This window comes from Ranitomeya variabilis, chromosome 2 (genome assembly GCF_051348905.1).
Source record: "Ranitomeya variabilis isolate aRanVar5 chromosome 2, aRanVar5.hap1, whole genome shotgun sequence".
In the NCBI taxonomy this organism is placed as follows: Eukaryota; Metazoa; Chordata; class Amphibia; order Anura; family Dendrobatidae; genus Ranitomeya; species Ranitomeya variabilis.
The window spans coordinates 48,984,209-48,999,534 of NC_135233.1; the positions used below are offsets into that span (position 1 = coordinate 48,984,209).

A 15,326-nucleotide genomic window follows, 5' to 3' on the forward strand; every position below is an offset into this window, starting at 1 on the left:
TATACAGTATGGAGCATCATGTGGGGCCATTGTACAGTATGGAGCATCATGTGGGGCCATTGTACAGTATGGAGCATCATGTGGGGCCATTATACAGTATGGAGCACTGTGTGGCCATTATACAGTATGGAGCATCATGTGGGGCCATTATACAGTATGGAGCATCATGTGTGGCCATTATACAGTACGGAGCACTGTGTGGCCATATTTTTTTGTTTATAATTATTCTTTATGAAAGTGTGATAAGCAGTGCTAAATGGGTGTGGTTGGAACGTGGATATGGGTGTGGCTAGTTATGAATGGGTGTGGTCAAAGGCGTGGCCTAAAATTTGCAAACTTTGGCCCCCTTTCCCATCTTCAAAAGTTGGGAGGTATGGGAGATTATCAATACAGGACTAGGTGTCCAGTGCCTCCTGGTCCAACCACACACCCCAGCACTGACTGTAAGCTTTCTGCACTGACATGGAGTAGGGCATCATGCCTGTGTATACAGTGTACACAGAAAGCTGCCAATTAGTGGTGGCGGGGTTATACTGGGATAAGCATTCTGAGCTCTGCTAGATCTGCCGCAGAGAAAGCAGGGATTGTATCACAACCAGGGCTGCCACCAGGAATTCAGGGCCCCATACTGGCAAAATTTTAATGACCCCTTGAGACTCTGCCCAGGCTCCACCCCAGCTCCACCTTCACCACTCGAACCTTCCACAGTCCCACAGCCCACTCTTGGAAAAACTCCACTTCTGCACAACGTCCTCACCAAACACACATCAACAGTTCCTATTGAACACCAGATCACATACATAGCCACCAGCTTTTGTTTTGGCCAAAAGATTTTTGAAGCTGCAACCATGACAAGGTTTACTCTTTTGGCCGGGCCCTACTCTACTCTAACCTACTAGACATTTCTTAAAATACCCAATACTCTTTTTAGGTATATTTTTCTTTATTTTTATTTAAGAGAATGTGTCGTATACATATTTTAAAATAACCAATAATACCACATACAAGGGACAAATACCGTCACACCATGGCTGGACCAGATATTACTACGATATAGTGACCGAATAATATCACATACAAGGAACAAATACCATCACACCATGGCTGGACCACATATTACCACCACATAGTAACTGAATAATCCCATATACAAGGAACAAATATCACCACACCATGACCAGATCACATATTCCCACCACATAGTAACTGAATAATACCATATACAAGGAACAAATACTACCACACCATGACCAGATCACATATTATCACCACATAGTGACTGTATAATACCATACACAAGGAATAAATACCATGACCAGATCACATATTCCCCCACATGGTGACCGAATAATACCATATACAAGGAACAAATACCGCCACGTCATGACCTAACCACATATTACCATTACATAGTGACCAAAAATACCATACACAAGGAATAAATAGCACCACACCATGACCAGATCAGATATTACTACCACATAGTGACTAAATAATACCATATACAAGGAACAAATACCCCCACATCATGACCAGATCACATATTACCACCACATAGTGACCGAATAATACCATATACAAGGAACAAATACCGCCATACCATGACCAGATCACATATTACCACCACATAGTAACCGAATAATACCAAATACAAGGAACACATACTGCCACACCATGACCAGATCACATATTACCACCACATAGTGACCGAATAATACTGCATATAAGGAATAAATATCACCACACCATGCCTAGTATACATATTACCACCATATAGTGGCTGAATAATGCCAGATACAAGGAACAAATACCTCCACAAGATGACCAGACCATATATTAGCACCATATAGTGAACAATAATACTGCATTCCTGATTTGCCACAGAAACACAGTTTTAGCAAAAATGATTTGGAGTAGCAAAAGGGGCTTCCTGAGACTGCCACACAGTTTTTGTACAATCTACTTAGGATTCTGTCCTGTGTGAAATCGATCTTCCAGCATCTATCTATTTCACTGACAAGATCAGTTTCAACACCAGCACTAGCGCAGGAGCGACCTGTCTGCACTGGGACACTGAGCAAATGGCGCCAGCAAAACAAGTTGTCTGCTTTTTATATGGCCAGGTACATGTGACTTCGGCAGCCAATCACGTGTTTACCATCAGTGTGTCATCAATGTTTTTCTGGTAAGGATAAAGAAATAAATGACAAAGTCTCTCCTATATTTTGCAATGTTAACCCCTTCAAGTCGCGGCCCTTTTTCGTTTTTGTGTTTTTGTTTTTCGCTCCCCTCCTTCCCAGAGCCATAACTTTTTTATTTTTCCGTCAATATGGCCATATGAGGGCTTATTTTTTGCGGGACGAGTTGTACTTTTGAACGACATCATTAGTTTTACCATGTCATGTACTAGAAAACGGGAAAAAAATTCCAAGTGCGGTGAAATTGCAAAAAAAGTGCAATCCCACACTTGTTTTTTGTTTGGCTTTTTTGCTAGGTTCACTAAATGCTAAAACTGACCTGCCATTATGATTCTCTAGGTCATTACGAGTTCATAGACACCTAACATGTCTAGGTTATTTTTTATCCAAGTGGTGAAAAAAAATTCCAAACTTTGCTTAAAAAAAAAAAAAAAAAAAAAAAAGTGCAATTTTCCGATACCCGTAGCGTCTCCAATTTTCGTGATCTGGGGTCGGGTGAGGGCTTATTTTTTGCGTGCCGAGCTGATGTTTTTAATGATACCATTTCGGTGCAGATACGTTCTTTTGATCGCCCGTTATTGCATTTTAACGCAATGTCGCGGCGACCAAAAAAACGTAATTCTGGCGTTTCGGATTTTTTTCTCGCTACGCTGTTTAGCGATCAGGTTAATGCTTTTTTTTAATTGATAGATCGGGCGATTCTGAACGCGGCGATACCAAATATGTGTAGGTTTGGGTTTTTTTTAATTGTTTTATTTAGGCTGGGGCGAAAGGGGGGTGATTTAAACTTTTATATTTTTAATATTTTTTTCACATTTTTAAAAACTTTTTTTTTTCACTTTTGCCATGCTTCAATAGCCTCCAAGGGAGGCTAGAAGCAGGCACAGCCCGATCGGCTCTGCTACATAACAGCGATCATCAGATCGCTGTTATGTAGCTGAAATGCAGGTGTGCTGTGAGCGCCGACCACAGGGGGGCGCTCACAGCTACCGGCGATCAGTAACCATAGAGGTCTCAAGGACCTCTATGGTTACCTTCCTGATGCATCGCCGACCCCCGATCATGTGACGGGGGTCGGCGATGACGTCATTTCCGGCCGCCCGGCCGGATGCGGTAGTTAAATGCTGCTGTCTGCATTTGACAGCGGCATTTAACAGGTTAATAGCGGCGGGTGAATAGCGATTTCACCCGCCGCTATTGCGCGCACATGTCAGCTGTACAAAACAGCTGACATGTCGCGACTTTGATGTGCGCTCACCGCCGGAGCGCACATCAAAGCAGGGGACCCGACATGCGCAGTACATGTATGGCGCATGTCGCGAAAGGGTTAAACACGGACGGCACACGGATGATACACAGACAGTACACAGACAACACACTGATTCCATCCCTCTGCTGTACGTGTTTTTCACAGACTCATAGACTTGTATTGGCCCTTGTCATCAGCACTGCCAGAAAGAAATGGATGTATGCAGAGCAGCATAGGCTATAATGGGTAAGTGCGGCATACATGAAAAAAACAGATATAACACATATAGGCTTGAGAAAGGTTCCTGTTGGGACTGAAACGTCGCTTTCTGGGCTGACTAAATAGCTCCTTTTCACTACAAGCGGTGTGCTGCCTCCAATTTTTCTGGATTTTGATCATTGAGGTTTGGTATTTGCCTGGGGGGCTCTGCACCCGGACTCTTTCTTTGTGCTGCTCTAATTTTCTTTCTCTTATAACACATACTGGAGACATTGACATGTGAATGAGGCGTAACACATTAAAAAATGGAGAGCACTTCACTAAAACACAAACGGACACATTCATTTGAATGGGACAGCTACATTTGTGACTTGAATAAAAAACTAAGGCCACATTCACACGCAGGGCCGTAACTACAACCGGGGCAGCCGGGGCACTGCCCCGGGGCCCCAACCACCCAAGGGGCCCCAAACTGATGGTAAAAAATTGTATTTTAATACTTTAATTTCTCATAAAATACCCAGCTCCTATATTCCTGTCAGACAATGTCACCCGGAGGGCAGGAGAGACTATCATGCGTAGCAGGCTTCACCATGTTCCGCACAACCTCTAGTGATTGAAATGTTGAGGGGCCCCACCATGAAGTTTTGCCCCGGGGCCCCGAAGTTTATAGTTATGGCACTGTTCACACGTTATTTGGTCAGTATTTTACATAATTATTTATAAGCCAAAACCAGGAGTGAAACAATCAGAGGAAAAGTATGGCCGGGGTCACACTAGTGTATTGCATCTGATGCGAGAGCATCAGATGTGATATGCTAATGACCCTCAGCTCCTGCTCTGCTGCGAGCGGTCCCGAGTGTCATAGGTCTGTGCACCGAGCCTCTCGCTCAGAGAGCATCAGAGCACAGCTGCGGAGGAGGCGGAGAAACTAATTTCTCCATCTCCTCCATTGCCGGGGTCAGCGTATATCGCACATCACTCCGATGATATCGGAGTGATGTGCGTTGTCTCACTCGCACCCATAGGCTTATATGGGTGCGAGTGAGCGGAGACCCGGCCGAGGAAAAAAACGGTGATGTGAGCTGCCCCATAGAGCAATACTGGTCCGAGTGCTATGAGATTTTTTTTTATCATAGCACTCGTCCGTATTACGCTCTAGTGTGACACTTGCCTATAATAGAAACCCGTCACCACTTCTGTATTTATCACCCACTCCTGGTTTGGCTTACAAATACTGAGGTAAAAAACTCACCAAATACTCATAGTATGAATGTGGCCTAACGCGTCTTTTTTTGCGGACACACAGCCCTGTAGACTATAAGAGCTGTGCAGCCGAACATGTAGGTAAGAAGCAGAAGTCTGAACGACGCCTTATATATACAGTACAATATAGACACTATAGTAAGTCAAATAAAAAACTAATCAGACACTCAAGCAGAAAAAAAGTGCAAAAGAGCAGAATACAAAAAATAATAATACAAAAAAATAAAACAATATAACTAAGGTTCAGTGTGACCCCCCTTTGATCCTGGAACCAATTTATCACTTGTTAAAGGGATGAACCATTTCAGACTTATACTTTCTGTATCACTCACACTGCACGGGCGTCACATTATACAAGTGATAACACAACGCCCAGAGCTCAGCGTGTAATATACAGCTCGGAATAGTGAGGACACGAGTGGAGGTTACAGCCCCACACCATGTAGTCACTTCTTCTGTGTGACCTGTGGGCGAAAGTAACTAAATAAACTACACTTCCCGTCAGGCAGTTCGGCAGTGACGTCATCGAAGCGCGCCGCGGCCCTGCGTTACTATAGTGACGGGAGAGCGTTTCCGAGCCCCTGATCTGTATTAGTGAGACGTGATGCCCCGCTCCAGGTAAGTGCATGTGCTGGGGAGAGGGGGAGAGGGGGAGAGGGGCAGGGGGGCGGTAGGAGCCACCGTCAATGTCTGAGGTGCCCACGACTGGTGGAAGCGATCGTATCGGCCGATTGCAGACCGGCCTTTATGTCTGTGGTCGGCTTACAAGTGGTTTGCATCGGTGAAATCTAAGCTTATATTGAGCCATATTCATTGTTATATTAGTATTTATGAATATTTTGCTAGTTTTTTTATATTATGGAGCCGATCATTTGCATGAAAAGTGTGATGTTTGCAGCAGGCCCTGGAGACAGACAGCACAGGAGTCAGGACAGCAACCCATGACCCCTACATAGCTATTAAAGGGGTTCTCCAGGCTTGGGTATGAAGGTCTGAGGTCTCTGTCTGTGAATCCTGGCAGCGGGCAGTGCACACACTGCCAGGATTCACCGCTGCTGGTGAGAGTGTTTTTTCCATGGATCGCACTCGTCAGATTTCCTCACACGTGTGAGCAAGCCCTTCTGCCCACTCCCGGCCACATTCCTACTAGACGTGCTCGGCCTCACTTAATACAAGTGAATTGATCGAGGCTGCACACGTCTAGTCTGCACGTGACCGCTGCTCTCGCAGGAAATACCGGTGGATCCTGACAGCGTGCGCACCATTTGTTTCAGAAAAGCAACCTTTTTATTATGGAGCCTGTTCCTCTGCAGCTGTTACAGCGTCCGCTCTTCTGGGAAGGTTTTCGAAAAGATTTTGGAAGAATCTGTGGGAATCCAGTAGAGCATTTGTGCGGTCAGACCCTGAGGTTGAGGAGAGGCCGGGCCAAAAATCGTTGTTCTAGTTCCAAGGTGGTGGATGGGGCTGAGGTCAGGTCTCTACGGCCGGTCATGTTCTTCTACACCAAACTCCTGCCATGTCTGTATGGACCTTGTGAACTGGGCGCAGTCATGGGGAACAGAAGACGGTCTTGCCCAAACTGTTCCCACAGAGGTAGAAGCTGCAATTCTCCAAAATGTCTTGTATAGTGAAGCATTAAGATTTCTCTTCACTGGAATCAAGGGCTGAGGCCAAACCTTGAATACCACCACCACCAAACTGTAGAGCTGGCACAATGCAGTCAGGCAGGTAATGTTCTCCTGGCATTCACTAAACCCAGACTCCTCCATTAGATGCCAGATAGAGAAGTATAATCCGTCACTACACAGAACACCTTTCCTCCAGAGTCCATGGTGGCAGCTTTACACCACTCCATCTGACGCTCGTCATTGTGCTTGGTGATGTAAGGCAGCATGCAGCTCCTTGGCCATGAAGCCCCCAGAGGAGGTTTGGACAGTTATGGGGCCATGGGGTCAGCGGTGCTTTGGTGATTTTTCTGCCCTCTGATCCTCAGCACTTGGCCCCCGGCTCTGTAATGTTACGGGGTCTCCACTTTATGGCTGGGTTACTGTGATTCCTTCTACTTCTCAGTAATATCACTCACCGGTGATGGGGGAAGAAATGTCCTGAATGGAATGGTCACCCCGATGGCTCCTATTACAGGACCGCGCTGGTATCGGTGAGCTCTGCACCATCAGGAATTGTGCCACATGTTAGTAAAGGCAGACCGTGGGTGAGGGGCCGGAGGTTATACACTGACAGGGGGGTGGATGAAAAACCAGAAATCAATTATTAATTTATGTGCCCATACTTTTCCCCATCAGTATTTGTAACCCAAAATACTCCAGAATTAGGAATGCAGCTCTGGAGTAAAAAACACTACAGGCTGCAATTCAAGTTCAGTAATGTTTGTACATATTGTTATGTGGAGAATATATCTATCCATGAAGCTCTCGGAGTTGAGCAGGCAGGTAATGGTGGAAGGGTCCCGGTATAATATCACTCTGCTGATCCTGCGTCGTCTTCTCTTGTTTCAGTGATAATCTTTGGGACCTCGCAGTCGCCGAGGTGCAGATGAAAGAAAACACTGAGGATGAGTCCATAACGTCCACAGACACTGACAGATCCGTGTTCTTCATAGGCAACAAAAATGGGGTAAGATGTCATAATGGCAGATCCTAGACCACAGAGATGAGAAAATAGCGAAGTCAGAGACCCCCTCCGGCTATATGCACTGCGTCTTTTAAACGCCAGCAGCAGCTACCGAGTTATCCCAGGTGAAGCCGCTTCAGGAAAACGCCGGCAGTCGTTTTGAGGTTTCGCCGTTGTTCTTGCAGCGGCTTCACCACTGGCATCACTTACTCCATGCTGTGTACAATGAGCATGTCACTTCTTTTAATCGATTCATGGTTTCCGAGCCTCGAAACAGATAAAATAAGTGTGATCTGATGCAACATGCACAGCAATGTCGTTTTTATATTGCCGTGAACAATGTTCATTTTATAGAGCATTTTTGCGGCGCTTTTTCAGGCGGAATCTGGTCGAAATCCGACTTAAAAATATAACTTGTGCACATACACTTAGGCTGAAATCATACCCACCATTTCTTGAGTTCACACACCAAAAACTGCCTTGTGTGATTCCAGCCCATATATGTATAAATAAATATTAATTATTAAAAAGCAGATGCTGACCTAAGAAATTAATAAGGACTGTAAACAGGCCATGTGCTGCCGAGAACAATGGCATCTTATGATCACTGAACGATAAGTTACAGATCATTCAGATCACATCTGAAGCGCGGTCAGTTAGACAACCGCCGATCAGCCGCGGTTTGGTGCCACACATTGTCTAATGGACCTTTACGTCAGCGTGCTCCTGGTGTATGGAATGCCGGTATTAGTACATTTCCTCTCTACAGGATCCACAGATCTTTCCTGGGCAGATGGTGGCTGATTTAATCAGCCATCATGTGCCTCTAACAGCACAGGTTAACCTGTTACATCCCACTCACAACCTCTGACAGCAGCAATAAACACACGCCGTCAAGGGGGGAAGGGTGCGCCATTCTACGCTCCCATCGGTGCGCCCATGATGTGATTGCGGCGCTCCGATGAGTTACCATGACAACCGGAGGTCTGCTGGGGACCCACGTGCCTGTCATTATGATACTCCTGTGAGTACCGGCGTTCATAGGAGATCGTGAATTTCTCTATACATAGTAGTGCTGATGCACCGCTGGGTAACAGCACAAGGGATCGGATGATCGCAGCTTCAAGTCCCCTAAAGGGACTATTACGTACAGTAAAAAGTCAAAAAAAATGTTTTTAAAAATATGGAAATAAGAAAAACCCCTTTTGCCCCATTAAAAATAAGACAGTTAAAAATATTTGGTATCGCTGTGTCCGATGTATCAAACTACTGTATAAAAGTAAATTAATCTGACTGGTAAACCAACGTAACGAATAAAAAAATCAAAACGACAAAATTACGTTTATTTTTTGGCCGCCGCAACATTGCAATAAAATACAATAGGAAGCAAACAAGAACATCGTATCTGCCCCAAAATGATATCAGTGGAAACCTCAGCTCAGGGAGTGCCCTCACACAGCCCCATATCCCGAAAAATGAAAACGTTACTAGTCTCGGGAAAATGGCAACAAAAGCATTTCCTAACTTTTTCACCACTTAAAAATAAAAAATAAACGATACATGTTTGGTATCTGTGAACTTGTACCGAGCTGCGGAATCATATTGTCAGATTAGTTTTACCATATAATGAACATGGTAAATTAAAAACCCAGCACAGAATTGTAAGATTGCACTTTTTTTTGCAATTTCACTGCACTTTGAATTTATTTAGCGTTTCCCAGTACGCGATATGGTAAAATCAATGGCGTCATTCAAAGGTACAACTCGTCCCGCAAAAAACAAGCCCTCACACGGCCATATTGACGGAAAAGTAAAACAGTTACGGCTCTGGGAAGAAGGGGAGCGAAAAAACGAAAAAAAAGAAAACGGAAAATCGTTGTGTCATGAAGGGGTTAATTGACAGCGCTGTCTCCTATTGAAATAGGGCACTTGCACAGAATAGTAGAAATCCCAGGAGAAAGACTGTTCTGTGCCCGCAGCGGCACTGTGACCATGGGTGGGAGTGGAGATGGCCGGCGAAACATCAAAACACAACCTCGTGACACATCACTGGAATCAGGGTCTCTGCCCCTACATCATGCTGCTCTCAAATTGCATAGCAAAAACCTGCTGTCAGATTCGATTTGATGGGAAGGTACAGTTCTTCTATACACAAGGACCTGTGCTTTTATGTTGATACAGATTTGGAGATGGTAGATTTCCTTTACGGTGCCTGCATGGTATAGAGCGCTGCTGCGGCACAATGCTGCTAACCAGGCATTGCCAGGCTGGCCATTGACACTTTACCCTCCGATTGCCGGTGGTTGGCTGATCAGCTGATCGATCCTTATATATCCCTGATATATATGTAGAGGTCCCTTTTGGAGGTGGCTAACAATATAGTCTTTTTCCTCTTCTTTCTGGTAGAGAGCTAATTAGCATTTTTATTACCATGGAGCATTGCTGCTCTGAGTCCATATACAGCCGCTCCTTCCCCAAATGAGACGTGTTGTGTTCCTGCTTAGTGTTATTAGCATTTTATATTGACATTTTTTTTCTTTTTGTTTTTTGGATGCAGGGGAAAACCAGCATCATCCTGCGCTGTATCGACAGGTATTCCTTAATCAAAGTGGATAATAAGGGACGGGAGACTTCTTACAGGAGTATTTGCCAAGACGGTGCCAAGCATTGTGATTTCCTGGGGTCTGACTGTACAATAGGAAGTAACAGATAACCGTGCGGAATATGTTGGTGCTATATGAATAAAATTATTATTATTATTAACCCTTACAAGCGCACTTCATCATTGCGATAATGGGGTCACACAATGTCACCGCTGACAGGTCAACCACAACTCAGAACTGTAGTCTGGTAGTGGACAACCCCTTTTTAAATGAAGTAGTCCTCCTGGCAAAATAAAAAAAAAACCCCATATACATACTCTCCTCCTGCTTTGGAGCCGTTCTATGGATGTCACCTCTGGCCTGCTTGGGTCCGCATAGCATTGTTATGCCACATGGACCCTGCAGTCAGTCAGCAGCCACTGTTGGGTTGCTGTGCTCTCACTTCTTCCACTTTGGCTACATATTTCAGAGGGAACACTACTTATGGGACTGCATATGCATTAATAAGCCAGAAGTCCTGAATACTCCATACAAGGCTGTGCTGTATTGATTTCCTAAGCACTCATAAAGCAAATCTTATTTGGAGTTCAAAAGGCATAGAATAAAGTGACTTTTGCTCACACCCTTGTCCGATGGAAGTAAGAGTGCAGCAAGGAGGGCAATTTCATCTAAAAATGGGTTGGACAATCCCATTAAATCGAGAAGTGTCAGCTGCTCAGCTCAGAGCTAAAGTATCACATGTCTGCAGTAAAGGTATGTGTCCACGTTCAGGATTGCATCAGGATTTGGTCAGGATTTTCCATCAGTATTTGTAAGCCAAAACCAGGAGTTGAACAATTAGAGGAAAAGTATAATAGAAACATATGCTCCACTTAAGCATTTATCACCCACTCCTGGTTTTGGCTTACAAATACTGATGGAAAATCCTGACCAAATCCTGATGCAATCCTGAACGTGGACACATACCCTAATGGTGGACCTGTGACTTACGGACTTGTGCCTTCTGATGGTTGGGATATTTATTGAATGCTTTGTCACCTGGGGAGGATCTTACAGGTGGATGTCGCTATCTCCTACAGTCTTACCCCTGTTAATCAATAACTCCTGCATTCCTATATATTAACCCTATACCAATCCCCATGGGATATATTGACCTTTCTGAACCAAGGCTTTGTGCACAGTAAGGCCCTTTGTCAAAATTAGTTACCGTAATTGTCATATCCATTAAGGCTATGTGCACACGTTCAGGATTTCTTGCAGAAATTTCCTGAGCAAAACCGGACATTTTCTGCAAGAAATCCGCATGTGTTTTTTCACGCGTTTTTGACTCGTTTTTTCACGTTTTTTTCCGGAGCTTCCCAATGCATTAAATAGCGGGGAAAAACGCGAAAAATCCTCAAAATTAATGAACATGCTGCATTTTTTAACACGATGCATTTTTTTTTTTTTCGCGGAAAAAAACCGCATCATGTGCACAAAAATTGCGGAATGCATTCCAAATGATGGGATGCATAATGTATGCGTTTTTTATGCGTTTTTATAGCGAAAAAAACGCAACTTGTGCACACAGCCTATAGGCACCTGTCCATTTCACAAGCTCTGTAGAAAAGCCTGGCCTTGCTGTTCTCATACCTACACCATAACGCTGCTTTTGGAGCAGATTCCAGTCTAAGGCCACATTCACACGATCCTTTTTTCACTGCGGATTTTTCAGGTCCTTTTTTGGAAAATCCGCAGTGAAAACCGCGGTGCTTTTTTCCTGCGGTTTTGTGTCCTTTTTCTTCTGCGGATTCCACTGCGGGTTTCCAACTGCAGTTTCCTATTGGGGCAGGTGGAAACCCGCAGCGGAATCCGCAGAAAGAATTGACATGATACTTCTTTTTTTCCGCAGAAAATCCGCGCGGATTTTCTAGCGGAAAAAAGGATCGTCGGCACAGCGGATTTCGTTTTCCATAGGGTAACATTGTACTGTACCCTGCATGGAAAACGTCTGCGGATCCGCAGCTGCAAATCCGCTGCGGATCCACAGCAAAAACCGCATCGTGTGAACATAGCCTAACATGTCCGGGAACTGTCCCGATTCTCTTACCATCTCCTCTTCATAAAGTGATTGGCAGAATGTGCATCTGACACAAGAGATGTTGACGCTGGTGTTAGTATTTTTTGCCTTGAAATTAAAAAAAAAAAAAAAAAAACAACAGACAAAATATATATAATATAATAAATAATTTAATATGTATAATTAATTAATACATAATTTTTTTGTAAGAACAATCAGAATGGATAACATTACAGCATACGATAACGATTACTGCAGCGAGGCCATATTGGATGTTAGGAAGCACCCGAGACCCTCTGTAGCCGATTCCGCGCCCGCACCTCCGCTCATTTTCAATGGGTTTTGTTTTTTGCACCTTTATAACCAATGTAACAGCTGTGAAACGTGTCTGTACAATGAAGGAGATGATCATTGTGTTTTCTAATCACAGGGATGAAGCTCCTAAACCCACTTTGGCATTAGAGTATACCTTTGGTCGGAAGGCAAAGGGACACAACACTGTAAGTATTCCGGGCACCCCAATTTTGGAGCCGTTTGGTAATTACTTGTCGGAAAATGACCTGATTGTTAATGTATACCACCAAGGACGACCCCAGTCCATACGATCTCTTAGGGCACATGGATGTCATAGACCAGTGTTCCCCAACTCCGATCCTCAAGAGCCACCAACAGGTCATGGTTTCAGGATTTCCTTAGTATTGCACAGGTGATGGCACCAACATGATCTCTTGAGGACTGGAGTTGGGGAACACTGTTAAAGAGCCTCCAGCCGCTAAAGTGACCACCGCCCTGCCTTTCTCAAGTATGGTCACCCTACCTGGTGCCCTCCACCTATGTCCTGATGCCTCCACCGGTCAGATCAGTGTTCCTTCCACCTGCTTCAAAGATGGCTACAGCAATGGGAGCACAGTGGTAAGTCTAAACCACGTCTTCCCTGCTTTTCTTGTACTGTGGGATCAGAAAGGCAGCGGAGGCCCAGCATAGATTTCCCACCGTAGCTCCCATGCCGCTGCAGTGGCCATCTTGGAAGGCTGGTGGAAAGGAACGTCGATCTGAGCAGAGGAGGCATCGGGAGGGAAACTGAGTAGGGTGACCACTCATGAGAATTGTATAGTCACTTTCAGTTCCAGGGTGGACATTGTCATCTTAAAGGGGTTTTCCACTCTTTTCTAAAAGCTAGCTAACGGGAGTTTTACTTACAATTAGGCCCCCCCCCCAGCACTCCAACACCCCTGCTTAAGTGGTCTACGTTTGGCCCAAAAATGATGACATCATGTCCAACAGTCACCTGACCCTGCAGACAATCCGGGTCCTCAATGGTCAGCCGCCATTTTTATAACGGCTGCCCCTTATGTTCTATGAGTTTTGTGTAATATATGCAAAAGGGACGGTGTCACCGAGTTTACACAAGGCAATATAAGAACTATCCGATCTTGCGCCATAGATGAAGCTGCAGGGGCATTCTGAGCGTGAAACGTTGATAATTTATTTTCCTAGGGAGATAAGATTAGGATTTATGTTCTGTACTAATCAGTATAGGACGCTGCCTCCTAAAGATTAATGTACGTCACCCGCCCTCATATAGTCCTGACAGTGTTGTAGCAGTAAAGTATCTTAATTAGCGCGCATTCTTCAATCATTACCACTTATTTTATTGACAAAATCTTTTTCCCCTTAAAAATCATGCATTTAATTAAATTAAAAAAAAATTGTCCCCAAAGGGTCTGAATCTTTATCCCCAACCACTCTCCTCCAATCATGCGCCTCCCGGGCAACTTTTGAACTTTCATCTTTTTTGTCCCCATCTGTATTTTCGCCATTTTGTTTTTTCTTTTTCTTTTTATGGCGTTCACTGCACAATAAAAGTGAACTGACATCATGAATCTCCACCTCAGTACTATCACGACTTTGTTAAACTTATAAGTTTTTTTGGGGGGGGATTTTAGAAATTCAAAAAATTCTAAACCTTGTAAAATGAAAAAAGTTTTCTGATAAACATAACTTTTTTTTATTTTTCTGTCGACGGAAGCTGTGAAGGCTTGTTTTTTACGTGGCGAGCTGGTGTTTTTATTGACACAATTTTTGGGTACAGGGGACATTTTGATCATATTTTATTGTATTTTACGGGGGGAAAGTTGTGGCATTTTGGTTTGGATAGATCTGACATGATGTTACCAACAAATAAGAAATTGGCAGCGAGATCAACTTTTAGATATTTTTATAATTTGCTCAATGTTTAGTAAATAGTTTATTTTTTTAAATTTATGCTTTATTTTTTAGCCTTTGGTGGATTGGAACCTGCCATTGTTTGGGCTCTTGTTCCATATAGAGTGTGTAATGAAATTGACAATCTTCTGTGAAGCCGAGCCACAGGCCCCATAGGATTCATAGGAGGACCAAGATGCTAACGACAGAGGCCTTCAGTAGGCTCCCAGCCGCCATGATATTTCCTGAGCTTCGCACCCCACAATCTTATTTAGAGAGGGGAGGAGGGGTTTGATGAGCACCGGTGTACTCGAACCCCGGCACACAGTCCATTTAAATGCTGCTGTCTTTGATTGGCATCGGCATTTAAATGGGTATTCCCATCTCCAAGATCCTATCCCAATGTGTAGAAGTTATAACAATAATAATATTGGCAAATGCCTCCAATTAGGAATGTAGTCTAGTTCTTCTGATTCTCTATGTCACTTACCCCATGTGTAGGACATTGCAGCAGCCTCGGTATTCATGATCAGGACCACTCATATAGTGACAGTTAGTTAGCTGTTAGTAGTTGTAACCATGGATACTTAATGCCCTATACATGGGGTAAGTGACATACACCATGTTCCAAATTATTATGCAAATTGGATTTAAGTGTGATAAAGATTTAATTGTTTTGTTTTTCAAATAAACTCGTGGATGGTATTGTGTCTCAGGGCTCAATGGTTCACTGAAATCAATCTTAAACACATGTGATAATTGGTTTTCCAGATGATTCTAATTAAAGGAAAACTACTTAAAAATGATGTTCCACATTATTAAGCAGGCCACAGTTTTCAAGTAACACGGGAAAGAAAAAGGATCTCTCTGCTGCCGAAAAGCATCAAATAGTGCAA

At 43.9% G+C, this 15,326-nt stretch overlaps 1 protein-coding gene across 2 annotated transcripts in view; it reads left to right on the forward strand.

Moving 5' to 3' along the window:
* The first annotated feature begins 5,416 nt into the window (after positions 1-5,416).
* The window catches only part of DYNC2LI1 (dynein cytoplasmic 2 light intermediate chain 1), a 36,961-nt gene continuing 27,051 nt past the window's right edge, over positions 5,417-15,326 (forward strand). Inside the window, exons 1-4 of one of the 2 annotated variants that reach the window (XM_077282390.1) lie at positions 5,417-5,550; positions 7,449-7,566; positions 10,121-10,155; positions 12,656-12,725. In XM_077282390.1, the coding sequence (XP_077138505.1) occupies positions 5,537-5,550; positions 7,449-7,566; positions 10,121-10,155; positions 12,656-12,725 (237 nt within the window). In that variant the 5' untranslated portion in view covers positions 5,417-5,536. Of the gene's footprint in view, positions 5,551-5,609; positions 5,704-7,448; positions 7,567-10,120; positions 10,156-12,655; positions 12,726-15,326 lie in introns of those variants that run through there. The other variant, XM_077282391.1, reaches the window with a different exon arrangement.